Source organism: Triticum dicoccoides, chromosome 1A (assembly GCF_002162155.2).
Source record: "Triticum dicoccoides isolate Atlit2015 ecotype Zavitan chromosome 1A, WEW_v2.0, whole genome shotgun sequence".
In the NCBI taxonomy this organism is placed as follows: Eukaryota; Viridiplantae; Streptophyta; class Magnoliopsida; order Poales; family Poaceae; genus Triticum; species Triticum dicoccoides.
In genome coordinates, this window is record NC_041380.1 from 108,604,158 (window position 1) to 108,626,951 (window position 22,794).

The 22,794-nt window shown below is 52.4% G+C and overlaps 2 protein-coding genes across 2 annotated transcripts; both read left to right on the forward strand.

Annotated features, from left to right (window-relative positions):
• Window positions 1–7,872: 7,872 nt before the first annotated feature.
• On the forward strand, window positions 7,873–8,712 carry LOC119365520. Its single transcript, XM_037631162.1, has one exon. It carries the CDS (start codon window positions 7,999–8,001, stop codon window positions 8,374–8,376), a length of 378 nt encoding a protein of 125 aa, XP_037487059.1. The 5' UTR covers window positions 7,873–7,998; the 3' UTR covers window positions 8,377–8,712.
• Window positions 8,713–16,621: 7,909 nt separating this feature from the next.
• On the forward strand, window positions 16,622–17,358 carry LOC119365531. The gene has a single exon (XM_037631173.1). It carries the CDS (start codon window positions 16,756–16,758, stop codon window positions 17,095–17,097), a length of 342 nt encoding a protein of 113 aa, XP_037487070.1. The 5' UTR covers window positions 16,622–16,755; the 3' UTR covers window positions 17,098–17,358.
• Window positions 17,359–22,794: the final 5,436 nt, after the last annotated feature.

The window sequence follows — 22,794 nt, forward strand, 5'->3', positions numbered from 1 at the left end:
CCGAAACCTAAATTCCTATATATAAATCTTCACCTCCGGACCATTCCGGAACTCCTCGTGACGTCTGGGATCTCATCCGGGACTCCGAACAACTTTCGGGTTACCGTATGCTAATATCTCTACAACCCTAGCGTCACGGAACCTTAAGTGTGTAGACCCTACGGGTTCGGGAGACATGCAGACATGACCGAGACGCCTCTCCGGTCATTAACCAACAGCGGGATCTAGATACCCATGTTGGATCCTACATGCTCCACGATGATCTCATTGGATGAACCACAATGTCGAGGATTCAATTAATCCGTATACAATTCCCTTTGTCAATCGGTATGTTATTTGCCCGAGACTCGATCGTCGGTATCCCAATACCTAGTTCAATCTCGTTACCGGCAAGTCACTTTACTCGTGCCGTAATGCATGATCCCGTGATCAACCACTTGGTCACATTGAGCTCATTATGATGATGCATTACCGAGTGGGCCCAGAGATACCTCTCCGTCATACGGAGTGACAAATCCTAGTCTTGATTCGTGCCAACCCAACAGACACTTTCGGAGATACCTGTAATGTACCTTTATATTCACCCAGTTACGTTGTGACGTTTGGCACACCCAAGGCACTCCTACGGTATCCGGGAGTTGCACAATCTCATGGTCTAAGGAAATGATACTTGACATTCAGAAAAGCTACAGCAAACGAACTACACGATCTTTGAGCTATGCTTAGGATTGGGTCTTGTCCATCACATCATTCTCCTAATGATGTGATCCCGTTATCAATGACATCCAATGTCCATAGTCAGGAAACCATGACTATCTTTTGATCAACGAGCTAGTCAACTAGAGGCTCACTAGGGACGTGTTGTGGTCTATGTATTCACACATGTATTACGATTTCCGGATAACACAATTATAGCATGAAAAATAGACAATTATCATGAACAAAGAAATATAATAATAACCATTTTATTATTGCCTCTAGGGCATATTTCCAACACTAGCTACTAACTATGGACCCGTAGGTCTGAAGTAAACTACCAACACTTTATCGGAGAGGCTTGGATGATGATGTAGAAGCCCTCCATGATCGATGCCTCCTCCGGCGGAGCTCCGAAACAGGCCCCAAGATGGGATCTTGTGGATACAGAAAGTTGCAGTGGTGGAATTAGGTTTTTGGCTCCTGTTTTGATCGGTTGGGGGTATATGGATATATATAGGAGGAAGAAGTACGTCGGTGGAGCTTCGAGGGGCCCACGAGGCAGGGGGTGCGCCCTCCACCCTCGTGACCGCCTCGTGGCTTTCTTAATGGAGGGTCCAAGTCTCCTGGGTCTTATCTGATGAGAAAATCACGTTCCCGAAAGTTTCATTCCGTTTGGACTCCGTTTGATATTCCTTTTCTCCGAAACCCTAAAACAGGTAAAAAACTGCAATTCTGGGCTGGGCCTCCGGTTAATAGGTTAGTCCCAAAAATAATATAAAAGTGGAAAATAAAGCCCAATATAGTCCAAAACAGTAGATAATATGGCATGGAGCAATCAAAAATTATAGATACGTTGGAGACGTATCAGACCCCGGCAACAATGCAGCTCGGTACCCCCCTCAGGTCATCCCCAAGAAGAAGAAGCAGCTACTCTGTGCCGGACCTCAGGAGGGTAGCACCATAAGTGGCACCTCATCAGGATCAGCGCCCGCACACATGGGGCGCATTCCTCTGTCGCATAGGAAGGCGCGCCCGACGCCCTCCTCGGGCAGGGCTCGGGGGCTCTCTTCTAGAGGGCCTTAATCCTTGCCAACATCACGAGGGAGACACTCGGGCACCACTTGGAGGCGTGTTTCGCGCCACGTCTCCCTCGGGAGGACACCGGGCAAGGAGTGCCCAGCGCTCAGGAGTTCATCACCAAGGTATCTCAGGAGCTTCAGGAAGCAAGAACAATACGCGGCGACCGCCGCCCACCTGGCGTTGCTCCCCACCCAGGCGAGGGTGGTGAGCTGCGCGTCTGCATGGACATACCAGGGCTCAACCGAGCCGCATCTCAGGAGTGCTTCTGACCTTCGCGTGTTGGGCGCTGCGAAGGTCCACCTCACAGCTACGTTCGCATGCCGTTCGGCCTGGCGAGCGTGGTTGCTGCCTTCCAGCACAACTTGCGGAGCATATGGCGGGTCAGGAGGTCAGGCATCACGCAGTCCTGGCGGAGATGGCGACGGTCCTCAAGGAACTGCCTGGACCCCCAGAGCCTCCCGAGGCTCAGGGCCCCGGTGGCTCGTGAGGAACAACCCCTTCGCTGCGTACCTTCAGCTGCCTCAACACCCCTTCATCAACGGAACCAGGTGACATTTTCCAAGTTTATTTAGTTGGGAGCATCCAGGGGGCTGCATTATTCCCAGGCCGCGTGGGTCCATCCCTGTGTACATGTATCCCTTCTTTTTTATGTCTTTATCTTACCTTGCCGGGGGCTCCCCTCGGGCTGCACCATCCCCAAGCTTCTCGGGCCGGACCTAGTGGCGCGTATCGTTCATGCATTTACCTGAGCTAGTTTGCCTTCCATGCTTAATTTATCTATGATTATCACCCGCTTGATTGTCACCCATCGCGGGAGCTGCGCGCCGGTCCTCTTTCTTCAGGACCCTTCGCGTGAGAGGGCTAGGCACGGCGTCTATGCTCGGGTCCGTTCCTGCAGCGTCGATAAATCCAACGGCTGAGCTCTGTCTGGCGGGCCGGCCACGTTCATGTCACCTCTTGGGGCCGTTCTTCCTTGGCTTTCTCACGCGATAACCTCAGGAAATTCGTTCGGCGCAGGTTGTCTGACCACCTCGCAGGACCAACACAACGAACAAGAATCAAGATTAGGCGCAACCCACCTTGAGGTAGGGCCTCGTGAGTCCCGCGCTGGCTCACGAGTGCCCAGACACACCTCGTCTAGCCCTGTCGTGCAAGCCATGTGTCAGGGCGGGGTTGTACACGCCCCGAGGGCTCTCCACAGCAGGGAGTCCCCTCCCATGTACCAGAGGCGGATCGGCAATCACCATGGCGATTGGTGCCCTTCCTTGCGCTAACTTGCAGAAACTTCCTGAAGGCTATAGCAGGCGGTACCGCAGACTCTCTCTCTTTTCCCATGCAATTCGCTTGCGCGTTAAAAGGGGGCACCTGAGCATCGCGACTCAGAAGCTCTTACTGGCTCTCCGGCCTTCACCCCCTGGCCTTGACCACGGCATCACGACCTGGCATACCAGCGGCGGCTGAGCTCGCTCGAGGGCCGGGATCTGAGGACGTAGAGCACCAGGAAGAACATGGAGAAGAGGGGGAGGCCCGCACGGGCCTAACCTAGCTACTCAGCAGCGGCCGACGCCCAAGTTCGGCATCTCGTGAAGGACCAACCCTGGATTGCCAAGATAAGTTTCACTCTCGGGTTAACCAACCGCTATAGTGTAGAGTTCTCATTTGTGCTGCCCTGCTGCGGCAACGTAATCTCCCTCTCTTACCTCTCGGTGGTCGCTTGCGCGCCAAAGGGGACCTCCTGAGCATCGCGTCTCAGGGGCTCTTACTGGACCTCGGGCCGCTCACCTCCTGGCCTTGACCATGGCATCGCGACCTGACATACCAGCAACGGCTAAAGCTTGCCTGGGGACCGGAACCTGTCGGCGTAGAGCACCACGCCATCGCGAGGTTGGAAAGGGGAAACAGAGCCGGAACGGAGCACACACATGCACATCTTCATAATAAGGATGATATCAACAAAGGACATTACAGACGCCTTACACGCCCCAGCGGGGTCCGTTTCGATTCCTCGCACGGAACAAAAGGAAAGAAATCCCTAGGAGCTCTATCTACACGCGCCGGACGACGCCGACGCCATCATCAACAGTGAGCCACGAGAGGCCGGCGCCAACGCCATCCAGATCATCGACGACGGCGGCCAAACGCTACAGCCTTTGCTCCGGGCGCAACGGGGGCTCGAGGCACGTAGCTATCGTCGCTCGTCTCCGGAGACTCCACGAGCTCGGGAGAGTCGCTGGACCACCACGAGTCGCCGCTGCTGCTGGAGGAGCTGCAGGCGAGGCCTGCGACAGGCCCAGCGCCCGCCGCTGCGCCGTCCTATTGACCTCCTTCAGGGCAGCACTCCAGGCGGCGGCCTTCCTCGTCGAAGACCTTGAAGAGCAACACGGAGGCGCAGTCATACTCGAAGTGGATCGCAAGGGCGCCCTCCGCGCGGCAGACTCGGGCAATCTCGCCCCAGCCTCGGGTCATGAAGATCCTCCCGGAGGCGACGGCTTCAATTTCCGCTCCAGTCGCCGGGGCGTCGCAGTCGGCGTGCTGCAGCCAAAGCTCGAGAGGTCCCCTTGGCGGCATCTCTGCAGAGAAGAAGGAAGGGAAGCGAATCCAAGTGCTCGGGGGCATCGCCGTACACAACACGAACTCACGCGAAGAGTCCGTGGCATGGACCCCTGGGGCGACGGCGCTTGCCTTAGCGGCACGGCGGCCTCGGCCCTGGCACGGGCGGCGGCGCTCACCGCTCCTCCCTTCGAAATTATCGGCGTGAGCATACAAGGGCAACGGGTACCCAGGAGGCGGCCTCTCGTACCACAGCCATGACCCCACCGGCCTCACCACCATCTCGCGACGATGGGACCTCTTCTTCTTCAGCAGGAGCAGCTCGGGCTCGTTGAGGGGAGCTTTGCCCTTCTCCGCGGCCGAGAACCTCCGAATCGCTGCCATGACTGCACCAACAAGGAGTGGAGCAAGAAAGGAGGAGAAGCGGGAGAGGCAGAGGAGAGACGGGTGATGGGGCTCCGCCCCCACCTCCCATTTATAGTTAAAGGGAGGCCAACCGTCGGCCTCCACGATCTAATGTAATAATGATGCTTTTCCCTTGCATGCGGCGTCCTTCATTCTGCTTGGAGGAGAACCCACCAAGCGTATAGCATTCCCTCACGCGAGGATTATGCTTCACCAACCTGCTAGTGCTTATTATCGGGCAAGGACACCAGAATTTTTACTTCCAAGGATAAAGGTAGATGAACAGCCATTTGATCTCCATCAAAGTCCGCATTGAAACCCTTACACACTAATGGGTGTAAAGAAATAGTACGCCCCTCTACTAAAGTGGGTTGAAAGGCCTGTATGCCTAGTCTATGCAGGGTAGGTGCTCTATTTAACAGTACATCCATAAATCGACTTTCCCTCCTATGCTCTGAGTTCCAGTATCGATAAGAATTCGAGTTCTTGTTGTTCTTATGTTATGGTATGAATATACCATACCAATTCGTTATGTATGGATGATGGATGAGATTCCATGGATAGAGAGCCAGTTCCAATAGACTTATGGAATGTTACCGTTCGTGTGCATCCAGCAACCTGTTCTAATAGGGAAGTCCTATATCTTAAAATTAATTCATCAAGTTGATGAGAAAATTCATGGGCGTTCTACTGGGCCCTACTCACTTGTTACACAAAAACCGGTTAGAGGAAGAGCCAAGCAAGGGGGACAATGAGTAGGAGAAATGGAAGTTTGGGCTTTAGAAGGATTTGGTGTTGCGTGACTCAATTGGTCTTAGTTAGTCTTCGGGACGGAGTGGAAGAAGGGCGGAGACTCTCGAACGAGGAAAAGGATCCCTTCGAAAGAATTGACCGAGGAGCCGACTACAACGGAATAGTATACAAAGTCAACACCAATGATTAAATAGAATTTATGGCTACACAAACCGTTGAAGATAGTTCTAAACCTAGGCCAAAACGAACTGGTGCAGGTAGTTTACTGAAACCCTTGAATTCGGAATATGGGAAAGTCGCCCCGGGTTGGGGGACTACTACAAAAGGATTCGTTTTTTTCGTGTCACAGCTGATTACTTCTTTTTTCCTTTTTAAAGAGTGGCATCCTATGTCCAATATCTCGATCGAAGTACGGAGGTCAGAATAAATAGAATAATGATCAATGGAAAAAAGAAAAAAATCCTTTAGCTGGATAAGGGGCGGATGTAGCCAAGTGGATCAAGGCAGTGGATTGTGAATCCACCACGGGGGCCCGCACAAGCGGTGGAGCATGTGGTTTAATTCGATGCAAAGCGAAGAACCTTACCAGGGCTTGGCATGCCGCGAATCCTCTTGAAAGAGAGGGGTGCCCTCGGGAATGCGGACACAGGTGGTGCATGGCTATCGTCCAGAAAGAGGAGGACTTAATGATTATTCGTTCGTCGGAACTAGAAGTAAAAATTGTTGTGGATAGGGATCCTGTAAAAACATCTTTTGAGAAATGGGTCAGACCCAGCCATTTCTCAAGAACACTAGCTAAGGGCCCTGATACTACCACTTGGATCTGGAACCTACATGCTGATGCTCACGATTTCGATAGTCATACTGGTGATTTGGAGGAGATTTCTTGAAAAGTCTTTAGTACTCATTTCGGCAGCAGGGACTCGTCAAGTCGGGTAGTTGTCGAGGTTGCGTGGGGAAGCGGAGACGCCCACATCCAATCAACCGCCACATGTCGAGCAAGGCCACAGGCTATTGGGGCCCGCGGCGCTTCGCACTTGCCCCTTTGGCTTCGCCTTGAAGCCAAGCCCGAGCGCGCCTTGGGCCCGGGGGATACTATCGGCGTTCTGGGAACGGGGGTCCCCAGACTTGCCTGCCTGTGTTCCACGGTGTGGCTTTGCCAGCGGGCCCGTACGGCCCATCTTCACCAACAAGCATTCAAGACCCTCGCGAGGGGTCAAGCCTCGCGAGGCGGACGACACAAGACCTCCTCAGGAGCGGCCTCACCAAGCTGGTTCGCGAGGGGCGGAGAGATCAAGGCCAGACAAACCTCGCGAGGTTCCAATGACGTGCGCCATGACGATCGAGGTCAGGCGGGTGCCAGGTGCGCGCCATCGCTCACAGTGTCCTTGTTTCCTTTTTGGTGCTAAGGAAGCACGCGTAGACGAAGAGTACCGAGGCGTCGGTGCAACGAGACCAAGACGAGCAGGACGGCATGGCGGAGGTCACCGTGAAGCCCAAGACGGTGTCACCACGAGAGCCTTTTGCAGGCGAAGACTGCTTTTGTCAGGATAACTTGTACTAGTTATCCCCTTTTAAATTGGCCGTTGTTGGCTCACTTTCCGCTCAATATTTAGGGAGAGGATCAGGGCCTCAATAAATAGGATTAGCCACCACCATAGAGGGGCAGTGATTGGAGACCTAGATCCAATCCATTCACACACTCACCTAGCACAAGAACACCTCACCTCAGGAGGCTGTTCCTCCCCTTGTACTGTTCATTATCAGCCCCCCAGAGGCAATCCACCACACCATATTGGAGTAGGGTATTACACCGCAACGGTGGCCTGAACCAGTATAAATCTTGTGTCTCTTGTGTTGTGAATTTGTCGAGCTAGCCTTTGAGATCGCGAAGTGCTTGAGGGCGTGATCAGTGAGGGAGAGATCTTCGCACACACCCTAGTGTTCGAACCTTAAAAGTTTTGTCGGAACCCGAAATCCGACACCCTATCCCTATGAGCACCTCCGAAAGACTGAGCCGGCATATCATTTTAAAATTTACGAAGTCACCGTAGGCACCTTGTCGTCGACGGGAACGTCTTCTCCCACTGAATGAGAATCGTCGAAAATTCTAAAATAAATTCAAGAATAAATGCGAGCACCAAGATTTAAACTCTCATGGATTAGGGATAACACAGTCTCTCTAATAACCATCCAACCACAGTTTGATTTGCTCGTAGTGTATTTGCTGCCGTCTCTCGCGGTGATCCAGGTGCGTGCATGAGTCTACTCGATCACACGTCACGTGTAACGGAAAAGCGCACCCCCACCCCGCGCGTCCACGCGCCGTTCCTATCCACTCTTCATCCTTTTCCCCTGACCCGTTAATCCGTTATAAATCTCCGCCATCTCCAACTCTCCATCTCGCAAGCTCAAGCATTCAAAGCTTACAATCCCCATCATCTCTCACCAAACCGATAGCAAAGCAACCCCATACATAGAAGCTTACAAGCGAAGCAAGCGACCGAGCTAATGGACATGGCACCGCCTGCATCCGCCGTCTCCTTCTCCCCCCGCCCATCGACGGGAACGACTTTCCGGCCCCGCGCCGCTTCCGCCTCTGGCTCCGTGGGCGCCGGGCGGGTCCGCGCGGCGGTAGCCCCCGAGGGAGGCAAGTGGTGGGCGCCACTGCTCGGCTGGTCTGGGCGGGCGGACTACATCGAGGCCGCGGCACCGGCGCCGGCGATGGCGATGGCGGCGGAGGAGGAGGAGAAGGCGGGGAGGTCGTTCGTGGGCGGCCTGACGGAGGAGAAGGCGCGGCAGCTGCGGGCGCGGATGGTGGAGACGGAGAGCTTCCACGATGCCATGTACCACTCCGGCATCGCCTCCCGCCTCGCGCGCTCCACCTAGCTAGGCCGCCGGACAGACCGCCAGCCAACCCGCCGACACTAGCAGACAAGTTGATGTGCCTGTGTGTCCTTTCTGCTATAATTGTTGTTGTCATGTGTTAAAGTTTAGAGGAGAGAGGTCGGAAATGAGATCTAGTTTTAGGGTTGATCCATTCCCTCCGTCTCCGGCCACCGCGACGCTCGCCGGCCTGCTTGTTTTACCGGCGCAGATGTTTCAATCTGATTCCCCGCATTTGTAGTAACATTAGGGATCTGCAGTTAACATGCTGTCCCAGATCTGTGATACTTGTGCTGGTGGCTCTTTTGGTTCTGAACACCGATTAATTCTGGATCTGAACTCTACGGTGCCGCGCTCCATGTTGTCTTCTCCTCAACAAACTATAGCAAGGCTTCTGTGTCATTTGTCATAGCATTATGATGCAGCTATAAATCAAATCAAAAACATTGCAGCTGCTACGCAGGATCTTTACCAACCTGCATACACAAGCTGATTGCGTTCGGTTGGGTTGGGGTGGGCCATGTGAAAGGAACTCCTCGCTTGCGTTACATTATATTATATATAGTACTACGAACTGATGAACCATTACTACCCACCATGATACGCAACTATCTCCGGATCTTCTACTTAATTGCACAAAGTACTCTGCCTCGAGTCAGTCAGCCAGTTGTTTGCCCGGTAGTAAAACGTGTAGTAGTGTCAAGTGCCCGGCAGGCCGGCAGCTTTACCTTAAATCTAAAGCAAGTGTGCTTTGTTGCCGTATTATACTATTCGCAAATGGCATTGGCTCATCCCGTGGGCTGCGGCATATCAATCGTGAGGACGACCGGCCACGCATGATGACACTTGCTAAACCGTGTGATGTTAACCGGTGTGCGCCGGTGTTTTACATTATTCTGTCTCGCGAAGCATCCTAGTAGAAGGCTCGGCTGAAGAACTTAGGAAATGACTACAGTTTTGGAACTGCAATGTTACGATCGAATCGTAGGTCGATTGGAGATCGGGCGGAGGGTTCGACTAACAGAGTAAAGCTCAATGCAACTGTTTTATTAAGCGCAACTGTAACTTGTGACTTCTGGGTCGTCCACCCTCCTTCACCACTTTCAATCTGAGCCGTTGGCTAACTGATGAAGTGTAGACTGTAGAGTGGTAACTGACAGTAGCGCGGGTTCAGTTATGGCCCTGACAGGCATACTGCTATCTTTTGAGCAGCAAAATTAAGTGCTCAACTATCTCCTGGCAGCATCCATCCAGACCCAAATCATGCTTTAACTATGTAATCTTCACACACACAATCTTCATGCGCATCAATAGTTCAGTCAGTACTCGCCTTCTGGAAAGAAAGAACCCTACGAAAGCAAGAGGAAATAACCACGCACCTCCCATATCATTCTCTGTATGATTTTCTCATGAACCCGTACAAGGCTAATGCCAAGGGAGTCTCTCATAGCAGGATAAAATCTACGATAAGAAAATGTGTTAACTAGAGCGCTTAGAGACGGCTGCCTAGCTGGTGGAAAGCGACATTTTGTGAAATACAAACTGGCCATATCTAGTAGGAACGAGGAAGTGACAAGGACGGATATTTTACTCTTACATAAACTGTTTTCCGTACTAGTATTTTCTCGCTGTATATAAGAACTTTTTTCTTCTTCGAAGCGACCCCTTGTATGGCCCTTGGAAATTTCCAAAGGCAAAGGTGAAGGCTGGAGCTTCGGAAATGCTGTACCGACGACAAAAGTGTAGACGATGTGAAGACGATTAAAAATCGGGCGGCCGTTAGCTCTCCTGTACACATGCATGTGCGGCTGGATTTCACCGTCGTGTATGAATCGTCTGTCTTTGTCGTCCGTATAGCATTGCTGCTGGAGCTTTGGGGCAGGCAATGCAAGTCCCCGCTTGCTAGTTGCCACTTGCCAAAGGCCAGGTATAAGAAAGTTGCAAATACGTGGGCTCGGCAGGAATGAGCACGCTTGAGAAACATGCGGGTGACCTAGGTAGGAGCAAGAGTGTTTCCGGCCACGCATTCGCGTCTGACGTGTCGTTGCTTGTATGTGCATGTAGATCAGGAGGAGTACAACTGCAAAAGGAAACATGATTGGTTTGCTCTTATTTTTCTTAAGCGCCGAACTTAGCTGTCTAAGAGCATCTCCAACAGCCACGCTAAACTAGTGCCGCGCCGTAAATTAGGCCGTTTTAGCGCGCGCGCAACGCGGCGGGTCGCTCCAGCGGGCGCGCAAAAACGGCGCGCGCTATAACTGATTGGGCACGCGGTCGAAAACACTTAGCCGCGCGGTGTATTTCGGGCGCCTGCTGCAGCGCGCGGCACACTCCAACGCTCGCGCCCGCACTTCCTCTCCCACTTCCACCCCCCGTCTGGCCGCGCCGCCGCCGCCGCCGCCCGCGCCCCCCGGCGACCGTTCAGGCTTCCCCGGCCTATCCCCGCGCGCCCGCGCTTCCGCCCCATCCCCATCCCCTCCTAGTCCCGCCGGCGCTCGCGCGCCTCCGTCGTCCGAGGAACAGCGCCCGAGCGCTCGCTGCCGCGCCGCGCCCGCAAGGTGTTTGACAAAACGCCTACAAGGTATGTATTGCTAAAACTTCATGAATTTAATGCATGTTTTGAATTGTAGTTTTTATAGTATAGTATTGAACATTGTAGATGAGTTCGTTGTATGATTCTTCCGAAGAAGAATTTGATATGGAAGAGGAGGAGGATCTTGCAATGATCCTAGCTATGCATATAAAAAAACGAAGCACGGTGGTTCGGTTATGGGTCGGCAGAAAATTTGGAGGGATAGGATCGATGCCCACAACAGATTGATCAGGCATTATTTTGCGGAGAATCCCATATACCCCGAGTCGTATTTTCGTCGCTGGTTTAGGATGAGCACCGAGTTGTTCAGGCGCATTGCAGAGAAACTAGCGAGCCATGACCGTTTTTTTCAGCAAAGGAGGAATGCCGCCGGAGAGCTCGGGCATAGCACCTTTCAGAAGGTGACAGCCGCTTTGCGTATGTTGGCATACGGTATACCGGCTGATCTTGTTGATGATCACTTGGCTATGGGTGAGAGCCAAGCCATCATGTGTGTCAAGCGCTTTGCAGTGGGAATTGTGTAAGTGTTTGGCGAGGAGTATTTGAGATCTCCCAATGCTGAAGACGTCGCAAGGCTATTGGCGATGAACAAAGCTCGCGGTTTTCCTGGCATGCTTGGCTCAATAGATTGCATGCATTGAAGTTGGAAGAATTGTCCAAAGGCATGGCATGGGCAATTCCACGACCAAAAAAGGGGTTACACTATAATCCTTGAAGCGGTGGCCGATCAGGAGACTTGGATTTGGCATGCATTCTTTGGAATGCCTGGATCTTTGAATGACATCAATGTTGTCAACCGGTCACCACTGATGAATAAGATTGCAAATGGTGAGTTGTCACCGGTGCAGTTTGTAGCAAATGGTCGTACGTACAACTATGGCTATTATCTAGCGGATGACATCTATCCAAAGTGGCAAACCTTCGTGAAGCCGTTGAAAAAGCCGGAAGGTAAGAAAAATCTTGACTTCCACAATGCTCATGCGGCGGCTAGAAAAAATGTGGAGAGAGCATTTGGGATTTTGCAAGCCTAATTTGCTATTGTGAGAGGACCGGCTAGATTTTGGGATCAAAAAATGCTTTGGTACATCATGCACGCTTGTGTGATCATGCACAACATGATCATCAAGAATGAGCGTGGCCAAGAATTTGACTACTCACAGTATGAGCTCTTGGGATATCCCGTGCGAGTGCGACGGAGGGCTGAAAGGGTAGCCCGTTTTATTGCCTCCTATCATGCCATTCGGCGTCCCGCAACGCACAATGAACTTCAGAATGATTTGATTGAAGAGTGGTGGGCATGGCATGGACGACAAAAAGCATGATGATATCTGCATTCGACATTGTATTGTTCATGAACTATTTGTTGTGTTTATTGCATTTGTTGTACTGAACGATAAACTATTTGTTTGAGTTGTAATGATAAAGAAATTGAATTATTTATTATTGATTTATTTTGTTTGTTTGATCATTTTTGCTCATAGTACATGTATATGTGGTTTGTGCGGCGCGCGCGCTGTATTTTTGCGCTCTGCTGGAGCGGCGCGCGCGCTGCATTATAACGCAGCTGCTGGAGCCAGCGCAGGCGGGCGCGCTAAACCAGCCAAAGCGCGCGCGGCAAATAGATTTTTTACGCGCGGCGCTTAGCGCGGCTGTTGGAGATGCTCTAAGCTTCAGCCCTTTTGCAAACTCAGTACGATGAGAAGTGGTTAGCATTTTGGCCATATACCTCGGGAAAACCTCGGTAGCAATATGAACTTGAGGCTGAAGTTAAACTTCTCAACACAACCTTTTATGCACTCTCGGTCCCTTCTATGCTTCTTATCTCTCTGGGTTCTCGAAGTGGCTCTAAAAATGGCGGAGTCTCTTGTCCTTTAGTCGACACTAGCGGTATTGTTTCTATTGTTGTTCTTCTACCCCTTCTTGTCCTTGAGCCTGACACAAACTTGCTGCTCGGATACTGATATTGCAATACAAATACAAATAAGATATACATGAAAAATCTTGATAAATATGTCGATGGCCTACCGACCAACAAAAAGTAGTGTTGAGTTAAACTTTCACGCCATAGGAATGGAGAGTCGTGTGAATATCCGGCCTATAGTAGATCCTAGAACAATGTTAGAGGAGCACATGCAAAGGACCCACAAAACACACCCGTAAACTAGACAAACATATCCAAAATTACCAAAAGGGCCTTCCAACTTAGTCTTGGCCATGGGCAATCCGACCGGCCCGGCTCGACGCTGCTTTCGGGCCGGGCTCGGGCCTACGTTTTGAACCCGAAGACTAGGTCGAGCTGGGCCCAGGCCCGTTGTTTCTGCCATTTACTGAAGAGGCCCGGCCGAGGCCCAATGCCCGGTGGTTTTTTGCAGTGACGGGCCAAGCTTGGGCCTGAAAAGTAGGCCCGACGACCGGACGGGGCCAGGCTCAGGCCTGAGTTTTTTACCTCGGGCGTGGTCAAGCCCGGCCCAGTGGATGGCCAGGTCTATCCCAACTAGATAGAGAAGGCTCCTATACAAAGTTAAGGTGGCAGTAGCATCATGAATGAGACAAGGAAAAAACATCAAGAGACAAAATAAAGAAGCATGTACATTTTTCAAACCAACATGCTCAATTCTCCTAGGAGAGGGTTCAAAACACAATTCCCAGAAAAAGAAGAAGAAAGGTAATACTACAAGGAACCCCTATAAACAGCAACATTGGAGTGACAAGTGTTAAATTTATTATGTATGTGTATATTGTGTCTTGGGCTCACCTTTTAGTTCATCTGTATTTCATTTCAGCAGCAGGTACCTCTCGTCGCCCCGTTGCCACCGGCCACCGACGACCCTTCAGCGACCCTGTCAGGTGGACGGCCCCGCTCGGCTCTTGGACTGCCTCCGGGTTTGGCGGTCCTCGCGCCGTGGGACGAGTTGCGCCTCCCGCCCCCACGCCGCCGTTGCCGTCCTCGCCGGCTTCGTCGCCGGCGCCCTCTCCGGCTGCCTCGGGCAGCCCCGTTGCCTCGGGCTCCTCGCCCGCCTCGGGCGTCATGTGTGCCTCGGGCGTCGCACTCTCCACGGCTGCCTCAGGTGCCTCGGCCGCTGCCCCTTCACTGGCCGCATCGCCAGTCGCCTCACCCGCGGTCTCGCCAGCCGCCTCCTCGGGCCTCGTTCCGGAGTTGCCGTCTCGCCCCATCACTCGGGCTCAAGCTAACGTTCACCGCCTGAGTCTGCGGTACTCCAGCGACAAGTATCTCCTCGTCGCCTTCACCACCGAGCCGTCACCGATTCCTGTGTTTGCCAGAGCAGCCCTTCGTGATCCTCACTGGCTTGCTGCGATACAGTAAGAGTTCGACGCTCTTTAGCGGAACCGTACCTGGACACTGGTTCATCGGCCTTCTCGCGACAATGTCATCAGCGGCAGGTGGGTCTTTCGCCATAAGACCCGCTCGGATGGTACACTTGAGCGCTACAAGGCTCGCTGGGTGGTCCGTGGTTTTCGGTAGCGTGCTGGCGTCGACTTCACTAAGACGTTTGCACCGATTGTCAAATAGGGCACGATCCGCACTATTCTCCAGCTGACGGTTTCCCGAGGCTGGCCGGTTCATCAGATGGATATCTCCAACGCCTTCCTTCATGGCCATCTTGAGTAGCAGGTTTACTGTGAGCAGCCCACCGGTTTCGTCGACGCATCTCTTCCTGGGCATGTGTGTTTGTTGTCCCGGTCTCTCTACGGGCTCAAGCAAGCACCTCGCGCCTGATACCAGCGTATCGCCCGGTTCCTTCAAACACTGGGCTTTAGCGTTACTAGTTCGGATGCCTCACTGTTTGTCTATCACCGCGGCGACACAACTGCATATTTGCTCCTCTATGTCGACGACATCATCCTGAGGGCCTTCTCTGTAGCCCTTCTTCAGCAGATTACTCTCCGGATGCGTGACGAGTTTGCCATCAAGGACTTGGACGCTCTACATTATTTTCTTGGCATTGAGATTGTTCGGCGACCCGACGGCTTCTTCCTTCATTAGCAGAAGTATGCGCATGAGCTACTTGAGCGTGCCGACATGCTCAATTGTCACCATGTCGCTACTCCTATTGACACGAAGGCCAAGGTTTCTGCTCTCGAGGGCTCGCCCGCGTCGGATGCACCGTTCTGCCGATCCATTGTTGGTGCTCTTCAGTATCTGACTCTCACTCGGTCGGATCTACAGTATGCTGTTTAGCAGGTGTCTCTCCATATGCACGCCCCTCGTGACTCCCATTGGACCCTCGTGAAGCGGATTCTCCACTACATCCGTGGCACGATGGCTCTTGGGCTCACTCTCACGGTGTACACTTTTCTGGAGATGGTGGCCTATTCCGACGCGGACTGGGCTAGCTTCCCCGACACCCGTCGCTCCACCTCTGACTACTGCGTTTACCTAGGTCCTTCACTCGTCTCATGGGCGTCCAAGCGACAACCCACCGTTTCACGCTCTAGCGCGGAGGCTGAGTACCGAGCAGTGGCTAACGTTGTCAACGAGTGCACCTGACTATGACAGCTACTTCAGGAGTTGCATCATGATGTCTCCCAGGCTACGATTGTCTACTGTGACAACGTCTCTGCGGTGTACCTTTCCGCCAACCCCGTTCATCACCGCCGGACTAAGCACATTGAGCTGGACATTCACTTTACGCGTGAGCAGGTGGCCCTTGGACGTATTCGGGTCCTCCATGTTCCGACTGCACAACAATTCGCTGATGTGATGACTAAGGGACTGCCGACTTCCATCTTCGAGGAGTTTCGTTCCAGTCTCTGCGTCTCCAACGCCGCTTCGACTGCGGGAGAGGGGGGGGGTGTTGAATATATTGTGTACATGTATATTGTGTCTTGAGCCCACCTCCTAGTTCATATGTATAGTTGAGGTTGTGGCCCCCTCCATACATCATATATACATGCCTGGTGCACCGATCAAAGCAATTGTGTTGCACAGCATTCCAGTCTTCCACAACAAGAGTTGAGGCTAGGAGCAATGAGCTGAAGCAAAAGTACCAACACATAAAATAATCTATGTAACATGTGAATACTAACATTTCTCATTGCCTCGGAGACGAGAAAGTACTTGCAACAAGAGGGAAAAAGGGCTCGGGTGATTTAAGTTTCTTAAATCAAACCATGTTAAGTTTTTAAGAATAATCAATGGTGTGTCTTAGAAGTTAACCTTTTCAAGCCATCATCACTAGATAAAAATGTTAATTTGTACCCTAAAAAAATGTTAATTTGTGCAATATCATCATAAGCTTTGTCATAGGCTAATATCGAATTACCGATGGCGTATCTTGGCAGGATGTGTAGTTTTGGACGTGATTTCACGAGGTGCTAATTCCTGTCTTATTATCTTCATCAGCCTTGACGTATTCTACCCTAACGAATTTGCGCTCGTGGTGAATTTAGGTGCGTGTGCGAGTCCCGGTCGGAAAAACTCGGTGCGGGCGACGCCCTCGAAGAACGTGATGTTCGTGGCAAATGAAAGCACCACACCCGAACGGCCAGTGGACGCGGTCACACGTCACGCGCACCCTCCTAGCGGATGCCGCCCCCGCCCACACGCGTCCACGCGGCGTCCCTATCCACCCCTCCCCTCTCCCGCCGCGCGCCGGTATAAATCTCCCATCCCTCGTGCCAACAACTCCATCCCATCTCACTCCCTCAGCGCAACACAGACCTCACAAAGCACATCTCTCGTCTCATCTCGTCTCGCCGTGCGTTCAGTGGACTCGAGGCAAAACCCAGCAGAAGCTCACGAGCGAAGCAGCAGGCCGAGCAAATCAATGGCAATGGCACCCTCAGCATCCGTGGTTTCCTTCTCCGCCCGCCCGTCCGCCGCGCTCCGGCCGCGCGCCGCCTCCGTCACGGCGGGAGCTGGTGGGCGGGTCCGCGCTGGGGCGCCCAAGGGAGGCAAGTGGTGGGCGCCACTGGTCGGGTGGTCTGGACGGGCGGACTATATGGAGGCCGCGGCGCCGACGCCGGTGGTCGAAGTGGAGGAGAAGACGTTCGTCGGCCTGACGGAGGAGAAAGCGAGGCAGCTGCGGGCTCGGATGTCGGGGATGGAGAGCTTCCACGACGCCATGTACCACTCCGCCATCGCGTCCCGCCTCGCCCGCTCCACCTAGGAGGACCAGCCACCAACCAACGAACCCGCCGACACCACCACACAAACTGGTGTTCAGTGCGTTTGTACATAGTCATGTTTCTCGCCGTGCTGTAATCATGGAGGAGACGGCGAGACGCTAGATGTGAATACGGGAGGGGTCTGGTTTTAGGATTGGTCCCTCCCCGATCTTCTCTTTTACTCTTTTGTAATTACACACCATGTGCAAATGTTTCCATGTAAACCCCCCTGAAGATCTAAAAAAAACATGTCGCCATCACTATATGTGTTGTGTTGTGAGAGAGCGTTTACAGACTTGGGTTTTCAGATGATGCTAGTCAATTGAGTGTAATGGGATACCGCTATCAGGCTACGGATTTATTCTGGATCTGGAGTACTCTATCAGATCTGCAAAAAAATAAAATGCAATACCCCTGTGATGCTATAGTGATGCCCTTTGGCCCCTAAGTGGTTGTTTGGATAATGGAGATTAGCGATAAGAATACAGAAAATGCGTTTTCAGCTAATTTCTAGGAAAACCAGTTTTATCTACTATGTTGTGAATAACCGGTTTATAGAAAACTATGTTTGGTAAGCTCAGCTGCTGGTTGCAGACGACGGCAACGTCTTTCATCTGGGGACTAGCCGTGAGCGCACGGCAGCAGCCGCTTTCCCTCGACGACTCGTCGCGCGCGGACGACGGCATCGACCGCTTCTTAATGACGATTCCGGCGTACGCGCACGGCGGTGGCTACTTCCCCTCGCCAACACGGCACGCGCACGGCAGTGAACGCTTCCACTCGCCCCGCACGGGCGGCGACATCCGCTTCCATCGACGTACAGGCCGACGGTAGAGAGCTGATGCTCAGGGTCAATTTGCATGCACGCCGGCCATCCAAGCTCCTGATGACTGTAAAATCAGTGCTAATGGATTTGTTGCGAAAGAAGTGGAACTGAAAAAAAATCAGTTGCGATGGGTTTCTACGATCGTGTTTTCCCAAAAAACAACTATTAGTAGTTTTTCACAAAACGTAGATTCCTGGTTTGTGGAAACCAAATCCTGCTTATCCATGTTTTTGGTGGAAAGCCCAAACATGGTTTTAGTTTGTTAGGCGGTTATGCGAGTCTATGGAAAACTAGTACTGGTAAAACTGTGTATCCAAACAAGGCTACTGATGCTATAATGATTCTGAGAATCAATTTACACTGATACTGCAATGATTCTGATAATCAACCTAGCGTAGTCTACTCTACACCAACTAACCTGAGGTTACCTGAGGTTGAGGCAGGTTGTGCATAGTGATGAAACTTCGTGTGACTAACAAAAATACTTCGTATGAGAGCATCTACACCCATGCGTCTCATAAGTCTGGATAGACCGCCCGGTCATTGTCCGGTCACAAAATTTTGACTCAGATGGGCGCCTCAAACGCCCGGGCTGACCGGCATCCCTCATATCCAACTCAAATAAGGGACGGATATGTGGCGTTCGGGCATGCCCGTCACGTTGGACCTGACCCACGCTGGCCCACCTGACCTGATGTAGGGTGGAAACCCTAGGGACCGATATTTCACGAAAGAAGCGGATCCCGCAATGAACACGAAGAACACGTGGGGAAACACGAGGGAAAATCACAAAGGGGCACAAAGAGAAACACTCAAACCAACAAGATTAAGTCACACATGTGCTAGATCCTCGAAACACGAGAGGAGATACAACATCCAGAGTCAACAAGGGACGATACAAATGGTAACCGGTCAGGAGGTCTTGATGGTCTTCTCCCTGAGGAGGTCTTGAATCCAAGTGGATCTTCTCCGAAGAGGGGCCGCGGTCTCTCTCGTGGAGTAGATCCGGATGGATGAGCGAAGCTCTATCTCACTAATGAGCTAACACAAAGATAACTCTAAAACGTAGGTAGGAGAAGAGTATATATAGTCTAGGAGGGCGAAAGGGTACATGGGCCTCGGCCCTTTACTGTGCGTAGACAGACACGACCGGATGCCTGGGCGTCCGGCCGGATATCCGGGCCTTCGGGAGGAGCCGGATATCCGGGGCTGGGGCCGGATGTCCGGGCTGACGGGGCGTCTCTTCTGTCCTCTGGATCGGTTGTGTCCAGATATCCGGGCGGGAGGCCAGATTTCCGGATCGGGCCCGGATGTCCGGGCCGGTCGCCGGATGTACGGGCCCTGTAGACTTGGCCGCTGGTCCGTTGCTGCAGGTGACACCTCCAGGGGCCAGATGTCCGGGGTTATGGCCGGATGTCCGGGGCCTGAGAGTTGTTCTTGACTCCTTCCATCGGTTCTCTTCATCCATGAACTTGGCTGGTTGTCCGTCTTCACGTACATCTTCAGGAGGATCCTCTTGGTACCTAATCATGCACAACATCTCGAATTTAGGTAGTAGCCATGTCTCGAGAGGATCGTATGTAATATCACTAAGGAGAGAAGTCACCTCGGTCTCGAGAGTTCTAGCTCTACCTCGAGTCAAAGGTCCTTGATGATGATATAGACCTGGGGTAGGGTCATAGGCCTGACCTATACGTCCTATCCAAGGTCACTGTCATAGAAGTAAAGAAGCTCAAGAGACCACAGGGAGGGCCCAACAAAGGTGTCGAGTGCAATCCACTCGACAGATGAGCTACTCGGAGACCCCTCCTTCCTGAAGTCGCTCGACCAATCGACCACTTGACCATACAAGAATCCACTCGACCTATTGAAGACCAGGAGTCATCTGGAACGGCAACAGACGAACGTTCACTCTATAATCTTTAAGGCCATTAAGGCATTTAAGGCTGGCGTTACCAGTAACGCCTCATCTTTATGTACATTGAACTCTGTGTAACGGAGGGAAGCTGGGGTCCTGGCGCACTCTATATAAGCCACCCCCTCCTCCGGGACAAGGGTTCACACCCCCTGTAACACACACACCCACACACACACATAATCCAGTCGACCGCCTCCAGGCACCGAGACGTAGGGCTGTTACTTCCTCTGCGAACGGCCTGAACTCGTAAAACTCGTGTGTACAACTTCGCCATAGCTAGGATCTTGCCCCCTCATACCTACCCCCCCATTCTACTGTCAATCTTAAATCCACGACAGTTGGCGCCCACCATAGGGCAGGTATCTTAGCGACTTTTTGGTGGAGTTGCGATTTTTTCCGGTTCTCATCATCATGGTTTCCGTCGACGGACTGACTGAGGGCCGCGAGATCCGTCTCGGCGTGCTCGTTTTCGTTGCCGACGACTCTGCTTGGCTTCAGGAATCTCCACTCGACGTCGATGCGCTCCCCGTCCGCGAGACGATGCAATTTCACGCGTGCCTCCGCGGCGTCCTTTTCTGGCAGCCGTCGACCCAGTATCGGTCGGCTCCTATGGTGTCCTCGCCCCCCGCTGTTCGTCGGCTCAAGGGTTTCGGTCGGTCGCGGCTCCAGCGGTGGGTGAGACACGCAGTGGCCCGTCAGTCGGCCACCCCACAAGTCGCGGCAATCGAGCCCGACGAAACTCTCTACGACCTGTTTGACCTGGCTCCATCGGGACCACATCCGAGTGCGACAGCAGTGATCCCGCGGCGGAAGTCTTGATGGTCAACAGACCACACAGTCCTCCTGGCTTCCCCCGCGACAACGGTGGTGATGGCGGCGGCGATCCGTCGCGCGTTCAAGAGGAATACCGCCCCCTTTCTTCGCAGCAGAGGGAAGAGCTTCGTGAAGGAAATATGCCCTAGAGGCAATAATAAAGTTATTATTTTTTTACTTATATCATGATAAATGTTTATTATTCATGCTAGAATTGTATTAACCGGAAACATAATACTTGTGTGAATACATAAACAAACAGAGTGTCACTAGTATGTGTTGGAAATATGCCCTAGAGGCAATAATAAAATGATTATTATATTTCCTTGTTCATGATAATTGTCTATCATTCATGCTATAATTGTATTATCCGGAAATCGTAATTCATGTGTGAATACATAGACCACAATGTGTCCCTAGTGAGCCTCTAGTTGACTAGCTCATTGATCAACAGATAGTCATGGTTTCCTGACTATGGACATGGGGATGTCATTGATAACGGGATCACATCATTAGGAGAATGATGTGATGGACAAGACCCAATCCTAAGCTTAGCTCAAAGATCGTGTAGTTCGTTTGCTGTAGCTTTTCTGAATGTCAAGTATCATTTCCTTAGACAATGAGATTGTGCAACTCCCGGATACGGTAGGAGTGCTTTGGGTGTACCAAACGTCACAACATAACCGGGTGACTATAAAGGTACATTACAGGTGTTTCCGAAAGTGTCTGTTGGGTTGGCACAAATCGAGACTGGGATTTGTCACTTCGTATGACGGAGAGGTATCTCTGGGCCCACTCGGTAATGCATCATCATAATGAGCTCAATGTGATCAAGTGGTTGATCACGGGATCATGCATTACGGTACGAGTAAAGTGACTTGCTGGTAACGAGACTGAACAAGGTATTGGGATACCGACGATCGAGTCTCGGGCAAGTAACGTACCGATTGACAAAGGGAATTGTATACGGGGTTGCTTGAATCCTCGACATCATGGTTCATCCGATGAGATCATCGAGGAGCATGTGGGAGCCAATATGGGTATCCAGATCCCGCTGTTGGTTATTGGCCGGAGAGCCGTCTCGGTCATGTCTACGTGTCTCCCGAACCTGTAGGGTCTACACACTTAAGGTTCGGTGACGCTAGGGTTGTAGAGGTATGAGTATGCAGTAATCCGAAAGTTGTTCGAAGTCCCGGATGAGATCCTGGACGTCACGAGGAGTTCCGGAATGGTCCGGAGGTGAAGAATTATATATAGGAAGTGTAGTTTCGGCCATCGGGAGAGATTCGGGGTCACCGGTATTGTACCAGGACCACCGGATGGGTCCCGGGGGTCCACCGGGTGGGGCCACCCATCCCGGAGGGCCCCATGGGCTGAAGTGGGGAGGGGAACCAGCCCATAGTGGGCTGGTGCGCCCCCCCTTGGGCCCCCCTGCGCCTAGGGTTGGAAACCCTAGGGTGGGGGCGCCTCCACTTGCCTTGGGGGGCACTCCACCCCCTTGGCCGCCGCCCCCTTGGGAGATCCCATCTCCAGGGCCGGCGCCCCCCAGGGGGCCTATACAAAGGGGGGGAGAGGGAGGGCAGCCGCACCTCAAGTCTTGGCGCCTCCCTCTCCCTTGCTACACCTCTCCCTCGCGCAGAAGCTCGGCGAAGCCCTGCTGCGATCATTGTTGCATCCACCACCACGCCGTCGTGCTGCTGGATCTTCATCAACCTCTCCTTCCCCCTTGCTGGATCAAGAAGGAGGAGACGTCATCCGCTCCGTACGTGTGTTGAACGTGGAGGTGCCGTCCGTTCGGCACTTGGTCATCGGTGATTTGGATCACGACGAGTACGACTCCATCATCCCCGTTCTCTTGAATGCTTCCACTCGCGATCTACAAGGGTATGTAGATGCACTCTCCTCTCGTTGCTAGTTGACTCCATAGATTGATCTTGGTGAAACGTAGGAATTTTTTTGTTTTCTGCAACGTTCCCCAACAGTATGCCTCTACTTGACTAGCTCGTTGATCAAAGATGGTTATGTTTCCTAGCCATTGACATGAGTTGTCATTTGATTAACGGTATCACATCATTAGGAGAATGATGTGATTGACTTGACCCATTCCGTTAGCTTAGCACACGATCGTTTAGTATTCTGCTA